Source organism: Pimephales promelas, chromosome 19 (assembly GCF_988280905.1).
Source record: "Pimephales promelas chromosome 19, fPimPro1.hap1.1, whole genome shotgun sequence".
NCBI lineage: Eukaryota > Metazoa > Chordata > Actinopteri > Cypriniformes > Leuciscidae > Pimephales > Pimephales promelas.
The window spans coordinates 195,359-217,338 of NC_142787.1; the positions used below are offsets into that span (position 1 = coordinate 195,359).

Consider the following 21,980-nt stretch of genomic DNA (forward strand, 5'->3'; position numbering starts at 1 on the left):
TGGACCACTCGTTCAAAACAGGATAGATTTCAGCCTTGTGCCTTTCACACACTGCTGATGTTCAAACAACTTCAGCTGAAAGGATGAAAACTTGTGGCCTAATGCTTGAGAGACCCAGATAGCAAACTGACATTGAATCAACGTGGAAATATGACATCGAAACAACGTTGATCTGACATTGTTTTGCTCATCAAATTACAGTAACGTTGAACCAACGTCAGACGCATCATTCTTTCAAAACTAACAGAAAATCAACTTGAAATCAACGTTGTTTCAACGTTATGAAAGCAAACCAATTTTCGATTTTCATTTAGCTTTGAAGAATGCCGCGTCTGACGTTGGTTCAACGTTATTGTAATTCAATGAGCAAAATCAACGTTGTTTCGATGTCATGAGAGACGTCGTTCAATGTCAGTTTGCTGTCTGGGGAGGCAGGGTTACAGTATCACAGTATGTACTTTTAGTTTCTACCTTTTTTTCTCATTACCGTAATTCTGAAAATTACTACAGACTATTGAAGCAAACTGCTAATTTTCAATTGTTATGTTCTAAAAATGTAAATATATCAAATGAAAGAATGTCTCTCTTTTCTTTGATGAAAATATTACTTTGTATGAAGTGTGAAATTGTTGAAACTGTAAAGATGAAAAGTTTGTATTTTCTGCATTGGTGTTTGATGCTACTGTTTTTCCTCTCAGTGTGTTCTGAGTGACAGTGTGTGTTATCTCAGTGAGGGTTGTGCATTGCAATTCATATTTCGTTGCTATGACAACATGTCCAGTGTTTTATTGAGCTCAACATTTGATTGAGAAAATGTTTGATAGTTTTGTCTGTTGTTTGACTTCCAGCAGCTTTAGGAAACACAGTGTTCATGAATATCTTCCTGTAATATTGAGCTGCTCAGTGGAAAGGTTTATGAATCAGGTCGAACAGATTTAAGAGTGAAATTTTCCAACACTTTCAAGCTGTTCATAATATAAATGTATAATTATCATACATAAAAAAAGTTTTCAAAAAAACATTTTTTTGTAATTGGTCAGACGTTTAAAAGCTCAAATAAATGACGGGCTTTAGCTCATAATGCAGAGACATGGCTGTATTACAGCTCTCGACCATCATATTATGTTCAATTATATGTGTAAATGTCCTTCCTCAGTTTCCCCTTTTGTTCAGATGATGAAACTGAAGTCTAACACTGGTGTCGGTGTTTAATTACATCTAATTGCTTTGATAGTTTTAGATTCAGAATGTTTTTCAATCTGATATTGCTATAGAAATGTTGCAGATATCTTCATTTCTCAGTTCTGTTCTATATTTGGTTTTGAAAGTTTTGAAAAGAGTCTGTAAAAGTGTGAGTTGTCCAGTGGGTTGATAGTTTTGCTGGAGTGTGTGAGTGTGTGCATCAGTTCAGATCATGAAGTAGAGTTAGATAAGGGTCCTGGAGGAACTAAACTCACACACTTCAAAGCTTGAACACAGAAAGGTCAGTCCAGTCACTCGCCGCTCCGCTGGAGATTATCCCGCCCCAGTACAGCTAATCAGATTGTAATTCTTTTGGCCTCTTTTAGTGGAAAAATGTGCCTTGGATTAGTTGTCATGGACATTATGTCTGAAGTCAAGCCGCGGTGCCAAACTCTCGGTGTTCTCTGGTGTGTGCAGGCGCTGGTCCGCGATCTTCTCCTGCGCTAGCGTCCTCTGGTCTCCGGCAGAATGGGGAGCTATGATGAAGACACCGCGTTCCTGGGGCAGAAGGGGCCGTTCTTCACGCTCCTCTTCTTCCTCCTGAATGCCGTGTACATCTCCACCGGCCTCCACGGCCTGTACATCGTGTTCGTCGCGGCCTCGCCGTCTCATCGCTGCCGCGTGGCGGAGGGCGCTCTGAGCGAGGAGTGGATGAGAGCGGTTATCCCGGAGGAGACGGTGAACGGGAAACTGCAGGCGAGTCCGTGTTGGAGATACCGCCTGGAGACGCTGAGAAACCTGTCGGCACACGGAGTCTCCCCGCGGGACCTGAACCTCACCGACATCCCGCGGGAGAAGTGTGTGGACGGATGGAGCTACAGCACGGAGATCTTCAGCTCCACCATCGTCTCGGAGGTGAGAGAGCTCACACACACACACACACACTCACACACTCATTACAGTTTGTGCCCATTGCTTGAACACTATAGACCCATGCTTAGACTAAAGTAACACAACTTGAAGCTTTTGTTACCATGCCTCAAACACATGTACCCATACTTTAAACAAAAGCGTTGCTTTGCACTCTAGTTGCAACACACTTACTCCTTTATACTACACTCTATTTCATACATAAGACACTTTGTTCAAAAGTGAAATCTCAGGGTGTAATTTGGAAAACACTTGTATTCAAAATACAAAACACATTGGGTTATTGCAACCACTCAAATACACACCCGAAGGCACTTTATTGCAAAACTGAACACCAATCAGCCAGCTACAAAAAGCCCTCAGTTTAGCCATTTGAAGAACTTTGCAAGCATGGATAGAGGGAGGAAGAGCAAGAGGAAGAGGAGGAGGAGGAGGAGGTCAAGGTCGAAGAGGCCATGCACGGACTCTGGTGATATACTGTAAGATCAACTTTGGTGGACCATGTAATCAACCATGGCCTGACGATGAGTGTGTTAGCAGTGTGTTAGCAGCATTTGAACAAAGTGCTGTGAATCCACAGTGTTGTGCAGGTTGTGGTTAAAGTCATGGGATAAGTGTGTAGAGTTTTGAAAAGTGTGTTCAAACACTGAAGAACGAACGAGAGTTTGGTCCACATGAACGGCTGCTAGTCTCCGGGTGTGTCACTGTCATTTAGCAATCCAAAAAAACTGTCATAACTAATGATCTCTGCAACTGAAGTGAATCAATCTAAATCTGGACAATAACTTTATTCTAGACTGACTGTAATCTCCTGTTATCTCTGTAAAGCTGCTGTGAAACTCTATACAGTTAAAGCGCTGTCGAGATGAATGCATCTTCAGTGAAATGAGCCAGGAATCGGAGCGATGGCCTTCAGTGATATTCCTGGGTTTGCTGCTTGGGATCCTTCTCCAGTTGGTCAAGCATGATGTTCTCTCGCAGTCCTTCAGTGATCATCTCGGAGGAGCATCAGGAGCTCCACACGCTCAACTAAACACTGAGTTCTCATCAGCTGACACACCGCTGATCCTGAGGGACTGCGCCTAATTATGTATTCCTCGTTACGTACAGAAGAAGCCGGTGAAAGAGCGCCTCTATTTTGTGCTGAAGATTCTCCGCTTCTTAACCTTATGTGCAGTTGGGGATGTTTTCATCCACTATGGGGTATTTTTGAGTCTTAATTTGGTCAACTTTCAGCAAATCGAATGATTTTTGGTGACAAATTTTATTTTGACACATATTTTGGGAAATTTTTTACATTTTTCAAAAACTCAACAGTACACTCTGGGCAAATCCACTACCCTGAAAACAGACACTACTTTAAACTGCTGTAAAAATCTATCAAATAAATATTTTTTTCAAATATTTTTGCATAAATTTATTAATCAACCTCAGTCCTGATAAACTACTAAATGTTTAAAGGGACAATGTGTAGGAATTTCTCCCATCTAGTGTTGAAATTGTATTTTGCATTCAAACGAATTGAGCTCTCCAGCGCCTCGCTTCTTCACATGCGTGTTGCTTCTACGGTAGCGCTTATGGACCAAAAATCTCTGACAGGATATCTTCTAATAGCACTTCGTCGATTGTTCCCTCGGGTGAACAGGTTTGCTATTTCAAACAAACTGCAACAAACAGATATTTGATAGAATATCTATCCTATCTATCTTAGTTTCCTAAGGCAGAAAAGCGACTAGAAATAAAAAAAGCTTGTAATTTATAGCGTAACATTGATTTACCTGTTGGTAAGAAAGCAGTTCAGCGTCTCTTTTGAATGAAACTCTTTCCACCTGTAAAAAGTGACTTTTTAAAACCTTGTACAATAAACCTTGTTTTTTGCAAATTCCGGCCCTGTGGCTCCACATAAGTGCGGTCCTCCATAATAAACTTGCCGAGGCATTTACAAGTTATTATTATATAATTATAATAATTTTTTTAAAACTACAGAAGTCATTAAAAGTTGGATTTTCATTTAAATTTGTGGAAACCACTTGTTTTGCTGTGTTGAGCGATTTCAATTACTTTTGTTTGATTTGTTCATTGCAAAGAGCTGAAAGTCTGTACATTTTGCCAATAAACCTAATTTGCAATGGGGGTTGAATCATTTTGATTGCAACTGTATGTTTGTCATCAATAGATCCGATTGATTAGGCAATAGGAAATCTCATAACAAACTGAATTTAGCTTGTTCGGCAACTATCCACATTTAATCCGTGTTTTAAACTGAATAAATAGAAGAGTTTAAAAGTTGTATGGTGATTTTTTTGGAATTTGAGTTTAAATACATGCAAATCCTTAATAACAAACCATTCCGCCGTGATTTTAATTATTCGTTTGTAAACTCAAGACTTCAACGTTGCATTGAAATGGTCTGTCGCATTCTTCTCAATAGCTATATATGTCTTACATTGGACCAATAATATAATGATAATAACACAACCTTTGATGGTAAGCTGCCATGTTATTGTGTTTTCTCCCGCAGTGGGATTTGGTGTGTGACGGCGAGTGGAGAGTCCCGTTCGCAACCTCAACTTTATACATGGGCTACCTGCTGGGCTCTCTGGTTTCTGGACAACTTTCTGACAGGTAATGCGTTTCCACATTTCACAGCTAGAGCGGACAGACATTCAATCTCTCATTTGAAAGTCATGTGTCACACACACACATATTCACACACACACTCTCCAGATCTGATGAAGGACCTGCGTCTGGACACACACACACACACACTCTCCAGATCTGCCTGGCCGCGATGACAACACAGTCCGGAAGTGTCACTAGTCTATTTCCTGTGAAGGCCTCCTTCCCTTTACCTCTGTACAGATAATCGATGTCGGGATAATGCCGGTTCACGTGGCTACGCCGAAGCGATTAAAATTCTGTATTATATATTTTAATGCGACAAGTAGTTTGTTGAGGGTTGTTTTTTTCGGGAAGGACTTCATGCCTGCGCACATGTTCAAACGCACATCCCTATAGAATGAACTCTTAATGCGCATGTGCAGGACATCAGCATTCTCACAGGTTTGAGTTTTTAAAGCTTAAGAGTTTTTTGTGAAAACACTGTCGTGTTAGCGGCCCCTAAGTTAATAACTAATGATCGTTACCACGGAAGTGAATCAATTAAAACTAACTTTATTCTAGAGCTGTCATGAAGCCAAAACAATCTCTTTTACTTTAATTTCCTATTATCACTGTAAAGCAGCTTTGGAACAATCTACATAGTTAAAAGTCCCATATAAATGAAGATGACGTGACGTCTGCTGTCTCGTGTCTCAGGTTCGGCAGGAAGAAGGTTCTCTTCGCATCTCTGGCGGCTGAATCGCTGCTGATGTTCGCTCAGTCCTTCTCTCACTCCTGGCTGCTCTTCTGCCTGCTGTACTTCTTTGTTGGCACTTTCCAGATATCCCTGTACCTCACAGCATTTGTCCTTGGTAAGCATGTGATAAGATCAGATGTTATTGAAGGAAACAGAAGTGAATATAATCATGTTTTTGTGTATATATGTCCACAGGTAGTGAAGCCTTGAGTAAGTCCTTGCGAGTTCTGTTCACCACACTGGGAGCGTTTCTGCATTACTGCATCGGTTACATGGTTCTGCCGTGGATTGCGTTCGCGGTGCGCGACTGGAGGATTCTGCTCCGGGTTCTGTCGGGGGTGACGGTGCTGTACGTCCCGCTGTGGTGGTGAGTCTCCACAAACACCAGCAACTCACAGATGAAGAAACGCCAAGGAAATATATGTTTAAAAGGGGACCTTTTCTGCAAAATTCACTTTTATGAATTGACCAAGCCATACATAGCTATAGCAAGTTCGGTGAAATCATCTCATTCTGTTCAAGAGTTATAGCAAGTTTTAGTAAAAGTGGACACGGCCCCTCCGAACGTTTTGCCGTCCAGTCTCCAACACTTATTGAAAATTCCACTTCAATAATTATTGACAATCAGAGTCCAGAGAATCTTGCTGCACTGATTTGGTTCTGATTGAAAAACCTAAAAGAAGAAGTTCTCAAAAGTTTTGTAGGCTGGATGGGCAACACCAGTGCTCAAAGACTCAAGCCTCTACGACACACTCCTCCCGATCACTTTTAGGGAGGAATGATGATGCTCAGAAATTCTGACAAAGACTCGTACTTGAACCCCTAATAATTACTTGACTAAGAGTGAAAAAGTATTCAATGACAAAACTAGTCAAGTTACTAAGTTAATAGTTCTGAGTCAGAACAAGCAAGATGATGATGATGATGATGATGAAGCATGTCTTACAACAGGGATGTTTTTTCCCTTTATGTCCATGTGTGTCGAACCGTGCTGTGCCCAGGCTGATCCCGGAGTCTCCGCGCTGGCTTCTCTCTCAGGGACGAGTGCTGGAGTCGGAGGCCATCGTGAGGGAGGCGGCGAGGAAGAACAAGGTCTCTGCACCGGAGGTCATCTTCAACCAGGTAGCCCTAACCCTAACCCTTGACATTAGTGGGATGATGCCAAAGACAAATCTGTGTTTCTACATCCATCGCTAGGTTAAAGAGGCGGGATCCCAGAGCAACCAGTACAGCGTCCTCGACGTCCTGAGGACCAGCGAGATCCGCAAGACCACCTTCATGTGTTTACAGCTGTGGTGAGAGATCATGCATCTCATACACAACATACATGTAAACATTCCCAGAATACATTTTTGTCGGCTGGCTCCGTTCGTGTCATGTGACTGTGATTGTCCTTTTCTGATAGGATGGCCATCAACATTGGATATTTCGGCTTGTCCTTGAACACGGCTAACCTCAGCGGCGACCCGTTCCTCAACTGCTTCCTGTCCGCGGTGACGGAGGTGCCGGCGTATATCGTGTCCACGTTCCTCCTGAAGAGCTGTCCTCGCAGACCCGTGCTCTCCGCTTTCCTCATCACTGGAGGAGGATTCCTGCTCCTGCTGCAGATGATCCCCGACAGTAAGAGCTCACAACACAACTCAACATTAGGGTTGGGTATCGAGAATCGATTGGAACCGGGACTAAGTTTTCATTTTTCCCGGAATCGTTCAAAACTTAAAATTTCGATTCCTAGCTTCGATATTCACAGTCCGCCGAGCGGAAGCAGAAACGAAGAAGCGTCTACCGGAAGTGTTGGCATAACCGCGCGAGTCGAACATGAGTAGCTTACGTCGGCGGTCCAAAGTGTGGCTTCACTTTTCTAAAAATAACGAAATCTCGGCAAAATGCAAAATTTGTGACACAAGGAGTATTTCCTTCAGAAAGACCGTTGGTTAGCAAGGTTAGCTAAACTTTTTGACCCTGCCTCTTAAAAGAATCGGAATCGAGAATCGTTAGGAACCGGAATCGAAACAAGGAATCGGAATCAGAATCGTTCAAATTCAAACGATACCCAACCCTACTCAACACACACAACACAGCAGACCCGTGCTCTCCGCTTTCCTCCTTTCCTGCTCCAGCTGCAGATGATCCCCGACAGTAAGAGCTCACAATAGCACACAGATCACATCAAACTCACAGTAAAACCCAGCTCAAATAAAGGCCGACTTACCCCAGATCTCCACCAACTGCGGAAAGGCTCTGCATCCGCTCTGGAGTCAATATGTTTCCATTAAAGTCAATGTGTGTATTTACACTGACTGTGGAACGGATGCTTTCCGACTCCGTCCCGGCTCCGGTGATCCGCAGTCCTCCAGAGCACATACGCAGAGCTTCTATATTTACCGGATGTTGGAGATCTCCTGCCCTGTGCTGTTATATCGCAATCATACGTGAATTTGCGAGATCTCGTGGGTCCTCGTGACTTCAGCCGTCAGTCATGGCCGCAGCCGTTCCGCAACAGATCCGGACCTGGTGAGTTTTGAAGGACAGCGGAGCAAAGAGCCGATCCGCAGTTGGTGGAAATCCGGGGTAAGATTCAGGCTTCGAAAATGACCCTTCGAGCTGTGAACCCATACAGTATAAACAGTAAGAACTTGACCTTACAGAGAGGATAGTGTTGGAAACTTGGTGGTGTTATACGAGTCATTTACTCATTTAGCAGAGGATCTATCCAGAGCAACTTACAAATGAGGAATGTCACAAGGCCTTAAAGCCATTAAAGAGCAGTAAGCAAGAGTAGAAAAGCAGAATCTGAAGAGTTGAGTGCAGGTTTAGTGCACTTTGAAGAAAAAGCATTAGCTCTCGGTTTATAGACTCAATCCTATGAACACATGTGAGTTTACTACGGGTCGAGGATTAGCTTGTGCAAGTAAAACTGGGCTTGGACATTTCAAAGAAAAGAGGTTAATCCTATTAGTCACATATTTATCAGGAAAGCTGGACTGGACATTCGCAAGAAACATTCACGTTTTTGCAGATTCTTCTATAGGAACACACAAGTCTCGGGAGAGTGCGTGAAAAGTTATCAAACTTTACATAAAGCCTGAATGAGTCTGTTTACCACTTCTGAAATATTTCTGAAAGAACAGCATTTGATCAAAGTGCCGGTTGATTATGATTTCACTTTACTAACTCGAGTGAGTGTTTAATGTCTGCACAGTTACGACTCAAAGCTCAAAGCAAACGGAGAGATTTGCTTTTACAGAAATCACATTTTAAGGATTACAACAAACAGCTGATAGGAACTACACAAGCTTCTTCACAGGTTAGTGACATCACCAACCCCAGTATTTACATAAGCCCCGCCCCCGGAACACGATTTATAGATTATCATGACAGATGCTAATCAATGACTAGAAGATTACTCCACATCGGCTGCATAAACTCTTCAACTAACCGTTCAGAAATGTCCTGTTTCTTCTACATGTCGTCACTTCTTCTTCAGTCTCTCCGTCACTGTCCGACTCCGGTTTGAACTGTTCAGTGCGTACACACACACACACACACACACACACAGAGAAGCATTTGAAGCTCCGCCCCCTGTGCCGGGAGCAGCAGCTCATTTGCATTTAAAGGAACACGCACAAACGGCACATATTTGTTGACACTCCCTCTCAACAAGTGACAATTCTAACATGCTATATAAAAATATCCGTGGGGTGTTTTGAGCTAAAACTTCACACACACACACTCATGGGACATCAGAGACTTCTTTAACATCTTGTGAAAGGGCATTATAAGATGAGCGTAACGTGCGCTGATCCGCAGATCTTCCCTCTCTGGCTCTGGCTCTGGAGATGGCTGGGAAGTTCGGCTTCACCATGTCCTTCACGGTGGTGTACATCTACACGGCGGAGCTCTACCCCACCGTCCTGAGGAACCTGGGCCTCGGCATGTGCTCCTCCGCCGCTCGCATCGGCAGCATCACCGCGCCATACATCATATTCCTGGGTAAATACTGACTTCATTCCAGTTTCCAAAAGTTGATGAATTATTTAGGTCGCTTGATGTTTGTATAAAAGAAATGTTTAGCTTTAGCTTTTGCTGAATGCAACCGTACATGTGCCTGAAATAAGATAATCTGAATATAGATCTGTTCTCCTTTTGCCCATGCCAGGTTACGCTCATGCATATATTGGATAAGACAGGAGTAAAGCATGCATTATTCCGACCCTTCTCTCTGTACCTTTTAAAGTGGGCATGTTCATTGACTAAGTGCATAAAAGAATTCTTAGGCTATTTCAAGATCAGGAATTCAATAGATTTTTTCCATCTCAAAATTGTTGGAATCGTTGTTCAGGGAAATGTTGTTATGATGCATGGTTTGGTTTCAGGAAATCTTGTGTTTCTAACTGTGCGATGACACCGATGATTTTTCCAGACATTTTGAATTCAGTCTATATTAGATCTATTTCTGATTCCCTTCCTGAATTCACGTCTATTCTTTTGAAGTTTCCATCATTTAAGCAAACAAATCTCGGGAGGATTCATAAAAAGTGATCCAAACTGAGTACAATTCTGAAATATTTCTGAAAGAACATCAGCATTGTCCTGTGTAAATGAAGAGCAGATGTTCAGTGGGGGAACTGTTGTGTCCTCCTCTTGACTCCTGAAGGCACGTTCAGCAAGTGTCTGCCCTACCTCCTGATGGGAAGCCTGACCGTGGCGTCCGCAGTCACCAACCTGTTTCTGCCCGAGACCCTGGAGCAGATGCAGACGTGCAGGAGGTACGTCTTCATCACCGCAGACACACGGCTCTCGTCTGTCGCTCCTCATTAATGTGAGCTGTGTTTGATCAGTTTCATCAGAAGAGATAAACCCAGCCTGGAGGACGGGAGAGGAGCGGTCGTCACGAACCAGCACACACGAACCCACGAGTGATCCTACAGTCCAGGGAACTCGGTGGAGTCACATTATTTATCTGAATAAAATATTAATATTTACATTGTTCGACTTTATTTTGTATTATATTAACGCTGTATTTGTTTCTTTTTCTCTCACTGGAATTATTGTATTTTTATTTGAAAGGCAATAACGGTTGTTATGATAATAAAATCACATGGAGATCGAGCTCAGAAATGGTAGTTGATGTACATGTATATTGAAAGTGGATGTGAATGCATAAATAAAATCAGTGTTCAATGGATGGTTCCAGGCCTTGACAGTGATTGCCCGAGCTGCTTTTGAAGCCATTGTAAAATACTCTATAAACACACATCTGTCTGTCGCCTCACTACATTTCCCATCATCCTCCCTGGCCCTCACCTGCATGCACTGGCCAATCACAGAGATCGCTGTTGCCTGCACCTGCACCTCATCTCCCCGTCACAGGCAGCGTATAAGCACACACCTCACACGGTCACATTGTTCTGGTCTCGTTTTTAGTAGGACTCACTTACCCGTTTACACTTACCTTCAACAAGTGTGTGTTACGTGTCTTTGTCTTCAATCCTGTTCCCACCTCCTAGTCCTAGTCTTCGTCTCCCTCCTTGTGTTCCAACGGCTCAACACTCTGCTAACCATCCGGTCATCCACGACACCATAGATCATAATATTATTCTAAAAAATGACAGGAGTGTGTTGTTGGAGTCGAGGGCCATTTTCGCTTTGGCAAATTTGTTTACACGGCAAGTGTTTGTGGGTTAGAGTTAACCCTTCCTGAAAACAAACTTTTGTGCAAGTTGTACAAAATGCAACTCCTCAGCTCAATGGCAGACCACAAAACACACCATACAGAAACACTTTACATCCCAACAGAAAATTAAACACTAACAGATGTTGCAGAAATGTTTGCTTTAGTTGGGCTCTTGACCCCAGATTACTTTCTCTGGCTGCTTTAACTTTGTGTTTCTGATATAGTATTGATCATATATACAGTATCTGATATGTGTAGTAACTCTTTGTTATAGTAAGAATCCAAGAGAACCTCAGATCAGATGATGTTGGTCACTTTCAGTGATGATAGTCATCATGTAAAGGCCTAATTTATTGATACCACCTGAAGTCTAATATTTGGTTGAGTTGTTAAATATTAGTTGTTAATATTGCATGTCAATCCTGCAGTGCTGAAGCCATTTTACAGAAAATGTTTTGACAGGATCATATAGACTCACTCCGCATATCGCATATAGAATCAGCGTAAGAGTTGCAACCAGGGGCGGCTCGCCCATAGAGGGCGCTGGGGCGCCGCCCTCCCTCCGACCTGTCTGCCTGTTTTTTTAATATATATTATAATTTATCATTTTGAAAAATAATCAATGTTAATTATATGCTAATAATGGTTTTACTTTGAAAAGTGTTTTGAACTCACCAGAATGATATTTGCATTCACTTTCATTACTTTTATCATGTTCAGGGCGCCTGTTCGCTCAGCCCCACAGTGCTGGAATTTAAGCCAATAGTTCCCCGGTTGCTATGCAAAAAAGTTTATATTTCGCCAATCAGCGTCGTCAAATTTTAAGTGTTTGGGGGCGCTGAAAATATCGCCCACAGTATCAGACTAGGGGAGTGCACCGTGCACGCGCACCACGGGACATTTTTTTACCTCAGATGAGAGCAGAATGGCAGCGTCAGTGACGTCGAGTGGAAATAATAGGCTTGTTTGAGATGAGCAAATTCTGCGCAGAATCGATCACCGGTGATCAGCGCGAGATGCATGCCGGTTAGAAATGTGTCCGAGAACGGTCCGCCTGGCTCTGAAGTCATGCCGACGTATGTCAAAAAACTCTCGCGAGCGCAAGGCGGAAGGGTCGGATTCTGCAGTCGCGCGCAGTTGCTCTCCACCGACTGCGCTGATCAAAAGCATGATGGGAAACGACTTGCTGACGACACAGCTTAATGCTCATTGGTTTAAACAACAGTGATGAAGGTAAATTCCATATTCATTAAGCAAAATTCTCCAAATCAAGGCCATGTTTTATTTATTTATTTATTTTTTCAAATTGAAACTGATATATATTGTGAATCTCTTAAACGGGTTAAAAATAAGAAAGCTATAGTCAGTAACTCAAATATACTAGGCCTACTCTAAAATGTTCAAGTGAAAAATAGCTCTCATTTTATAGATGATGAAGTTTGTAAGTCTGTCTATTTAAGCTAAGCTTATTTTGATTTATTTATTTTTTTTATTATTAATTTTATTCTGATGTTTATTTATTTGTCGCTGTATAATAGGCCTATTTGTTTCACGAATTGTGGTGCTTGTAGGTAGGCTATGTTTGTAACTTGCATTCTAATAAAAAAGTAAAATAAATAAAAATAAAAATAAAAGAACAACAGATGAATTGTTCTCTTTTAAAATTTTGATTTTAAAACTGATATCATGTTTTATGTGTATACATATGGGTGAATAAACTCTCTGACAGTGCCATATGGGTTATATTTCATTTTTGTTAAAACAATAGGCTATATAAAAACACGTCTTAAAGAAAAAAAAAGATTGATAAACACATATTTGGAATGTAATTAAATAACAAGTACTTTGGGTGTCTTGTTCATTATATTTATTTTTATATAAAAGCAACAGAACTTAAATCACATCCAGTTTATTAGCAACACGTGCACGAGCGTGAATCCCGTTAATCCCGCGATATCCGCCTTTGATCTCACAGGTGTCTGATTCACTGCGAGAACCCTAGATCTGTCCGGCTTGATTGCGCTTTTTTCACTCCTCCCCTCACTGCAGCCGCCTACTCTCGACTACATTGCAGGCGAGGCGAGGCGCATCTCAAACAAGCCTATTGTAAAGTAAGTCGTGGGAATTGACCTGTCTGTCTCTGTCACTCACTCACTCACACACACATAAACACTGTTTCACACACATTTGATATTAAAATAGTTATAGGAATATTAATACCTGTGTGTTTGCTTTGTTTTTGATGTTTTTAAGTTCTGAGCTAGATTACTGTGTTTCATACTAGATAAAATCAACTTTCTTCTCATACTTGGGTGTTACCCGCAAGAATGTTGTCCCACCCTCTCTTTCAGAGCCTTTTCTCTCTCTCTTTCTCTAGTATCAACACATTGTTATCCATTATCCAATTGTCAATTTGTCAAAAATATGTACAGCTGGGGATTGATTAAACTAGATTGTTGTATTATCTATTATTTTTTGTATTACCTATATTATAATTTATCAATATTATGCGTTTGCACTTTTTTTGTCAGCACACAGAGCATAATAAACAACTTGTTCATTATCATTAACTGTCAAACTGTTATTATTATTATTGTATTATTTGACCATTGGTATTGACTGGTTTAAGTTATTTTATTGGTATAGGTAAGGGCATGGCCTAAGGCCTAAAATGCACCAGAATGCAGGAAATCACATCTACTAAATTCAAAATGTTGAACTCAACTCTCTATAAATATATATATTTTTATTTCAGAATATCAGATTGTTATAATACTGATGCCACAATATTACAAGGGTCATGTGAAAAAGTAGGACTTTAATCATACACTGTATAAAACTAAAGACTCTCTGTATTATGTAACCTCAGCTAAAATATTCAGAGATTTGACATGAGGTCATATCAGTGAAAATAAGATCATCAATGACCAACATCATCTGATAAGATTTCCTCCTGCATTTATTGCAATAACAAAAGTGTATCAAAAACACAGTTAAAGGGACCGTCAATCAGGTCAAACCATTCTTGTCTGTCAGTCATAATGCAGGTCTATGGTCACCACCTCAAAGAGAAGTCCAGATTAAACATGATTCAATGACTCGTAAATGTAAGTACACACTGATGGCCTAAAACACGAAACGAGCGGTTTGTGTGAGAAAACCAACAGTACTCATATCATTTTTACCTCTTGTAATCACAGCCACGTCCAACTGATCTGACAGCACGGGCGCTTTGGTCTGCGTAAGCACAGAAAGTGATCTCTCACACGTGTACGTCACAAAACGCACGTCACAAAACATGAAACAGCGTGATCACATGATTCACTGATAGTAAACGGATGTCTGTTGTTCTTCTGAAGCCTCGGCTGCACGGGGGACGCATCATTTGCACCTTTGCTTTGTCCAGTGTAGACAGACTCGCACGGGCTAGACACGATGTAAGAACTGACAAAATGATTTTGTCTTTTAAAGTACAATCGTGGTGACAAATAGCTAGCTGTAGTACATAACTGTTACGCAGCAGCAGGAAAGGAGGAAGCAGGATCCAAAAGCAAGTACAATTTAATTTAACAAAACAGGTAATACTCAGGAACTCAGGACAGGGACAAGGCTACAAGCAACATAACATGTACAACAACTCACAAAGACTGGACTAAAACACAGGGCTTAAATACAAGGACAAACGATCTAGATGGGATAACAAGGGGGCGTGGTTAATGGGAAACACCTGTGAAGACTAATAGACAGACAGGGAACCACTAAACATGACAAGACAAACCCACACCGTGACACATAACTATTATGTTGAATACCAAATATCAGCCCAAATGACCATCATTGAAGATGTAACAGCATGTAGACTACTGGGGTTTAGAGTGGATCATGAAAAAATACATTTTTGCATTCATTTTGGATGCTGTAAGTAACTTTTCCAATAAAATATTGATAACACTTTACAATACGGGATAATGTATGACTCATGAATAACCAGGAGCGGGCTGTGCATTTCACACCTAGGCCTTCTGTCCTACCTGAATTAATAACTTTTAATAGTGTATCAGCGCAAAGACTCTCTATAATTGTTGTTTTTATTTTGCACTGGCAGTTATTGGATTAAAGCGGTGAGTTCGGGAGGCTGGTAGAGAGAAACGAGCGCGTGAGTTCGGCTGGTGCGTTTGTACAGTGGTTCTTGCGTTACGAATCCGATTATAAATTCAGAAACGGAGCCTCCCTTATCTTGTCGTTCAAGGGTTACAGACACAGTCCCTTTTCAGACGTTACAATAGTATGAATGTTTGAAAAAAAATTAGTTTAGATCATAAATTTATAAGAAAAATGAAGAAGAAAATCATATTCAACACGGGGGAAAAAAGCATTATACTCACCAAAAATACAGATTATTTTTTACAGAAAATACATCCTTATTTCTTTCCTCAAGAAGACTTCAATTACTGTTGTACAGGTTCTAACTGCGTTTCAGTTCCAACAATGTCGTGTCGTGTCATCTCATGTCTCGTCATATTTCTAGCATAAGTTTTAATTCGCTTATGGCTGAGAGTGCCTGCTCGACAGAAGCACACAGTCACCGCAAAACGTGACGATGTGTACAGCTGTGCCCCATGCTCTCATACAGTTTTGAACGAAATCAATGAGATCAGCGGGACTTTTGCCTTCAAAATCATTCGTTTCTTAAATTATTCAGTTCTGTTGTTTCCCGGAGAGATCGAATAGAGTTCCGCTACTCTGCGTTTAGCTCAGGCTGAATAAGGGATTTATTTCTGCTGGGGGTCGAGGAGGGAAAGAAACATTAATTTGAATTAATTAATTAATTAAATTAATTTTAATCCTTCTGAAGAGGAGGGACCTTCTGTCCCCGGTGGACCGCACAATATTCCATCCCAGGCCTGACCTGTGGATCCTTCATGTTTGGCCCCTGATGAGTACCAACTGAGGGACACTGGGCTTTCGCCTGCCGTTAGTGGTGTGTGTGTTGTATAATGCAGATCCGGTCAACTGCCAGATTGCTTCAGTACTGGTTTTCCTGCAGGAGAAATTATTAACAGATACATGCCCCACCACTCTCAGGTTTCTGTGGCTGCTCTTTCGGCTTGCCACACCTTGGTTGACGGGGTGCCACTCGGGAGACATCTTCTGCTCGCTCGCTTTATTCGTGGGGCCAGACGACTGAGGCCTCCGTAAGAACCAAGATCCCTTCATGGGACTTAGCTATAGTCCTCGAGGGTCTGGTTGAACCCCATTTGAACCTCTAGAGTCAGCGTGTGACAAACTTCTGACCCTAAAGATGTTTTTTCTTATGGCTATAACCTCTCTAAAAAGATCTGGGGACATTCAGGCTCTGTCAATATTGCCATCCTGTTTAGACTTTGCCCCAGGAATGGTGAAAGTGATTTTGCATCCTCATCCTGATTGACAGTCTAAGGTACCTTTCTCGGCTGTACAGCTGGTCACTCTAGAGCAGTGTTTACCCAACCCTGTTCCTGGAGGCACACCAACACTACACATTTTCCAACTCTTCCTAATCGATCACACCTGAATCAACTGATCAGCTCGTTAGTAGAGACTCCAAGACCAGAAATATGGGTCAGAAAAGGGAGACATCCAAAATGTGCACCGTTGGGAAACACTGCTCTAGAGGACTTCTGCCCTCCACTGTTCACCATGCCGGAGCAGGAGAGATCTCACAGGCTGTGTCCAGTCTGTGCTCTTCAGACTGACATTCACCGCACCAGCCAGTGCCGTAAATCAGAGCAACTATTCGTTTGTAATGGGGGCAGAAACAGGGGTGCTGCCGCCACTAAACAGACCATGTCATATTGGGTCAGGGATGCTATTGCTCTTGCCTATGAGGCGCATGGCCAAGCTTCGCTAAGGGGTCTAAGGGCTCACTCCACCTCATCTGCTGCCTTGGCAAGAGTTGCCCCCTTGCAGTTTGTTTGTGATGCGGCAGGCTGGTCCTCTCCGCACACATTCATACGATTTTATAGTTTGGATGTTCATGCTACTCCGGGCTCTTACGTCCTTGAGTCGACATCACAAGCCGATGTCTAGGGCTTTCTTGCGTTCTTGTGAGCACACCTACACAACCATAAGGAGTCCAGACATCTTCAAGCATGGCGGCGTGGGCATTCTTGTTCCCAATGCACTAAGCAGTGCAGCATCGATTTTAGCTTTTTCCGGGTTACTTGACTGTAACCCTGTTCCCTGAAAAAGCGGAAAAAGATGCTGCACTACTTTGCCGTGCTGATGATGTCCCAGGACTGCTCTTAAGACAAAATATCCTGACGTCCCATCCTTTGGCTCATTTGGCTATATTACCTCCGGGTCGATTCTATCGACGTGTTTACACACTATATTCACAGCAGGTCACGATTAAAGAAGTTCCCAATGCGCAGCATCTCGTTCCGCTTTTTCAGGGAACAGGGTTACAGTCAAGTAACCCGGAACGTTATATGTATGTATGTGTTATGTATCTATGTTATTTATACTATATATACACTATATTTACGTTATTGTTACTTTCTGTCAGACCTACAATGATCCAAATAAAAAAAAAAATAGAAATAAATAAAATAGTAATAAATAAATAACAATTATATGAAAACTCAATTTTTATGTATGCTATTAGAAAATAAACACAAAGACTTAATCTTATAAAAGCCTTTAAACGCTGCATTTCCTTTATCAAGATCCTATAACTGGAGAGTGATGTAAGGATAAAAGCTGCTTTTCCACCGAAATTACCCAGAACTCCCCCCTAACCCCCCAAACTCCCTAGTTCCTGAGAAAAGCTCCTGCGGAGGAAGGTTTTTGCACTTCCAGCATTACCCAATGTTGCTTTTGGCTAATGTGATGTTCATTTTGTGAGTGGCTTCATTTATATGGTTTCACTGGTCATTCATTACATTTCCACCATCCTCTGAGCAGCTCTTGTGAGTGTACACAACATATTCATAAACCTCACAAAGACGCTGTTTAGTTTCACATTTCTAATTCACCTCTGTTCCTTGATAATGATCCTACATCAACAAACCCAGAGCTCTTTGCAGGAACCAGTTCTTGAATCAGGAGGGACGGTCAGACAGCTATTAATTTGAGTAGTATTACCATACACCTTATGTCAAGATGACAAGATTGACAGGTGGGCAGAGATAACCTTTGCCCTTCTGGGGGGTCCCTTTGATCTAGGGATTAACCTTTGACCTGTTGACCGGACATGATATATCAAGTTGACAGTTGGTTTTGCCCTGTTGACCTGGAAATAATCGGTCATTTAGACAGTTGGTTTTGATCCGGCGTATGATATATCAAGTTGACATTTTGTTTAGACCTGTTCACCAGGAAATGATATGTAATTTTGTCAGTTGTTTTGATCCAGGATTATATGTTATAGTTTTGTGTGAGGATGTGTGTCAAGGGTTATATAGGATGTGTGTGTCACGCGACCCCTCCCTCTCACCCTCACCCTCCGCATTTCTGAGCACAGTATATAAATGGGTAGTGTGTGTTCTACAAAAAGCAGACACCCCACAATGTCTAGGTTACATATGGTAACCCTCGTTCCCTGAGGGAGGGAACGGAGACAGAGAGAGAATGAAGGGCGGCAAGTGTCACTTTGAGTGATTTATTGCCCCCCATAAAAATAAGCCCCGCCCCTTTTTTACCCCTCCCGCTCACTTCCGGTCTGACCGCGTGACCGTGGGAAATTCCCACGGTCTCCCCTCCTCTTACCACCCACCAACACCCCTCACCACCACCTCCACTTCTGGACTGGTCATGTGATCGTGGGGAAATTTTCCCACGATACGGAACCCCATCCGACCCAGTACCGAACTGGACACCTGTTGTACACCTGTTACACCTGTCTTGTTCAATGTAATAATGTTCAAAATGATGGAAAAACAATACATTTTCAAACTTTAATGATGACAGAAAACAGATATAGGTTATGTTTTTTAGTTTTTATTAAACAATGGTCCTTTTACACACATTGTTTAAAACCATTTAGTCAATTTATATCATTAAAACGCAGTACAGGTCTTTCCCTTTACACATTATTTAGTAAATTACTCCATTTTTAAATAAAACATCTGTTTTAAAAAAGTTTTCATTCACAAAAATAACATTTTGGATCAAAAGTTGTACTTTTACACAATTACACACCGTTTAAAAGTATTAAATAATATTGATTATAATAATAATTATCGATATTCAAACACTAAAATGTTAAATTGTTTAGACGTAAAATAAATAATTAATAAACGTTATCAAAATGTGTATTAAAACAGTGTGTATTTACATTACATCAAACAATTATTAAAGGATATCAAAACTTAAAAACATAAAAACTGACTTACCTTCTGTTTTGTTGGTGAAAGAAGAACAAAATTATCCCGTTTAAAGATTAATCAGCTCCAAAGATTTATCCGACAGCAGCGGTTATCCAAAAGGTATATCCAACAGCAAGGATTATCCCAAAGGTATATATCCAAAACTTTAGAGATATTCCAAAAGTCCTCCGATTCAAACTTGTGTAAATGTAATTCCGGGGAGCCCAACGAAACACGTCCGAACACTCCTGAAGCAACCCAAGAATGACATCTCGAACCTCTGTACTGTGACCAGACTCAAGCTCCGCCTCTTTGATCCCTCCCACAACACGTGATGAAGATGGGCGTGGAAATAGAAAGTTCCCACGCCTCTTCACGCAGGATTAGAGGAGGAGCGTCCTTGTAGCTCCTCCCAATTCTACAACCATTAATACCAAAAAATGTACAAAATGGTGGAAAAACAATACATTTTCAATCTTTAAGGACGACATAAAACAAATAGGTTTAGTGATTTTTATTAAAAGAAAAATCTTTTACACAGACTTGAAGTTGTACAAACAATATTTAAAACTATAACAAATATTACAAGTTTCAAATACAATAACGTTGTAATATCTTTTAGTATTCTATTAAAAAAAGTTTTCTAAAATACATTTGTTATATTAGTAATATCTTTTAGTGTGTCATTAAAAATACACGGCTTCATATATATTTTATGTTAAAAACCTTTAAAACAGTTAAAAATGCATTAAAAAGTCAAAGATCGGACATTTTACAGAAAAAAGTCAAACAAGTGGGTTTTTCATTAAAGAAAACTGTTTTTCTAAACCATTTTTAAAAAGACTTACGTTTTACAAAACAATATTTAAAACTATAACAAATATTACAAGTTTCAAATACAATAACATTGTAATATCTTTTAGTGTTCTATTAAACAAAGTTTTCTAAAATACATTTGTTATATTAGTAATATCTTTTAGTGTTTCATTAAAATTCACTGCTTCGTATATATTTTATGTTAAAAACCTTTAAAACAGTTTAAAAATGCATTAAAAAGTCAAAGATCGGCCATTTTACAGAAAAAGTCAAACAAGCGGGTTTTTTCATTAAAGAAAACTGTTTTCCTAAACCATTATTTTTTAAAAGACTTACGTTTTACAAAACAGTGTTTAAAACTATAACAAATATTACAAGTTTCAAATACAATAACGTTGTAATATCTTTTAGTGTTCTATTAAAAAAGTTTTCTAAAATACATTTGTTATATTAGTAATATCTTTTACTGTTTCATTAAAAATACACGGCTTCATATATATTTTATGTTAAAAAACCTTTAAAACAGTTTAAAGATCGGACATTTTACAGAAAAAAGTCAAACAAATGGGTTTTTCATTAAAGAAAACTGTTTTTCTAAACCATTTTTTAAAAGACGTACGTTTTACAAAACAGTGTTTAAAACTATAACAAATATTACAAGTTTCAAATACAATAAGGTTGTAATATCTTTTAGTGTTCTATTAAAAAAGTTTTCTAAAATACATTTGTTATAATATCTTTCAGTGTTTCATTAAAAATACACTGTTTCATGTAAATGTTAAAACCTTTAAACAGTTTTTAAAAATGCATTCATATGTGAAAAAAGTCAAAGACCGGTCATTTTACAGAAAAAGTCAAACAAGACAGTTTTTCATTACAGACTTACGTTTACAAAAATTAGAGATATTCCAAAAGGCCTCATGAGGAGCCCCACGAAACACGTCCATTCATCTCGACCGGGAGAAGCCATAGTGACTGTTTGCATGTGTGCATGGAGCCACACGCAGACTCCTCCCACGACACTCCCACATCACGTGACCCCAGTGCATGCGGTATCCATACGTACAACACGTCCACCCCCAACGTCATACGGCGGACTGTTTTAAAAAACGTCCGTTCAGGACAGAGTATGAACTTAAATGAGAGAATTAATGCCTTGCAATGAGGCGCGCTAACCACGCCTCCTCACACGCCCCCGTAGAAGACGCACGCACGACGCATTGGTCCGCGCTCTATTCACGCCCCTGAACGTGCGACAGATTGGTCCACACACACACACACACACACACACACACACACGCGTAAACTCCTCCCATACCTCGGCAGCGGCCGTTCAAACCAGAGCCGTTCAAACTAACCACAAACGCGACGTGCCCTCACTTGGATTTTACGTTACCCAAAGACTCTCGAGAGATGTATTGATGAAGCTGATGGATTTAACTTTTTAGCTCCGAAAAATGACGAGGATCGTGATTAGTGTGTTTTCTCCACGAACCGGAACATATGGATTATATTTTTCATTTGATTGATCATTGTGGATATAAGATTTAACTGTTAAGTTACATGGAATACGACGGAGCACCCACGATTTGGTTTTCACAGAGCTTCTCTTTTCTTAAAGGAGACTTGGATTAACGAGTGGATTAACAAACGGGAAATATATTTTTCA

At 40.7% G+C, this 21,980-nt stretch overlaps 1 protein-coding gene across 1 annotated transcript; it reads left to right on the forward strand.

Annotated features, from left to right (window-relative positions):
• Nucleotides 1–1,312: 1,312 nt before the first annotated feature.
• Nucleotides 1,313–10,827, forward strand: slc22a5 (solute carrier family 22 member 5). The gene is made up of 10 exons (XM_089123746.1): nt 1,313–2,097; nt 4,634–4,737; nt 5,431–5,585; nt 5,666–5,837; nt 6,472–6,592; nt 6,668–6,765; nt 6,876–7,090; nt 9,281–9,463; nt 10,128–10,239; nt 10,312–10,827. The coding sequence occupies exons 1-10, from the start codon at nt 1,711–1,713 to the stop codon at nt 10,391–10,393; spliced, it is 1,629 nt and encodes a 542-aa protein (XP_088979872.1). The 5' UTR covers nt 1,313–1,710; the 3' UTR covers nt 10,394–10,827.
• Nucleotides 10,828–21,980: the final 11,153 nt, after the last annotated feature.

Coding starts and splice junctions, on each gene's coding strand:
- slc22a5 (XM_089123746.1), top strand. CDS start 1,711: ATGGGGAGCTATGATGAAGACACCGCGTTCCTGGGGCAGAAGGGGCCG. Junction 6,593..6,667: donor CGGAGGTCATCTTCAACCAG/GTAGCCCTAACC, acceptor ATCCATCGCTAG/GTTAAAGAGGCGGGATCCCA. Junction 10,240..10,311: donor CAGATGCAGACGTGCAGGAG/GTACGTCTTCAT, acceptor GTGTTTGATCAG/TTTCATCAGAAGAGATAAAC.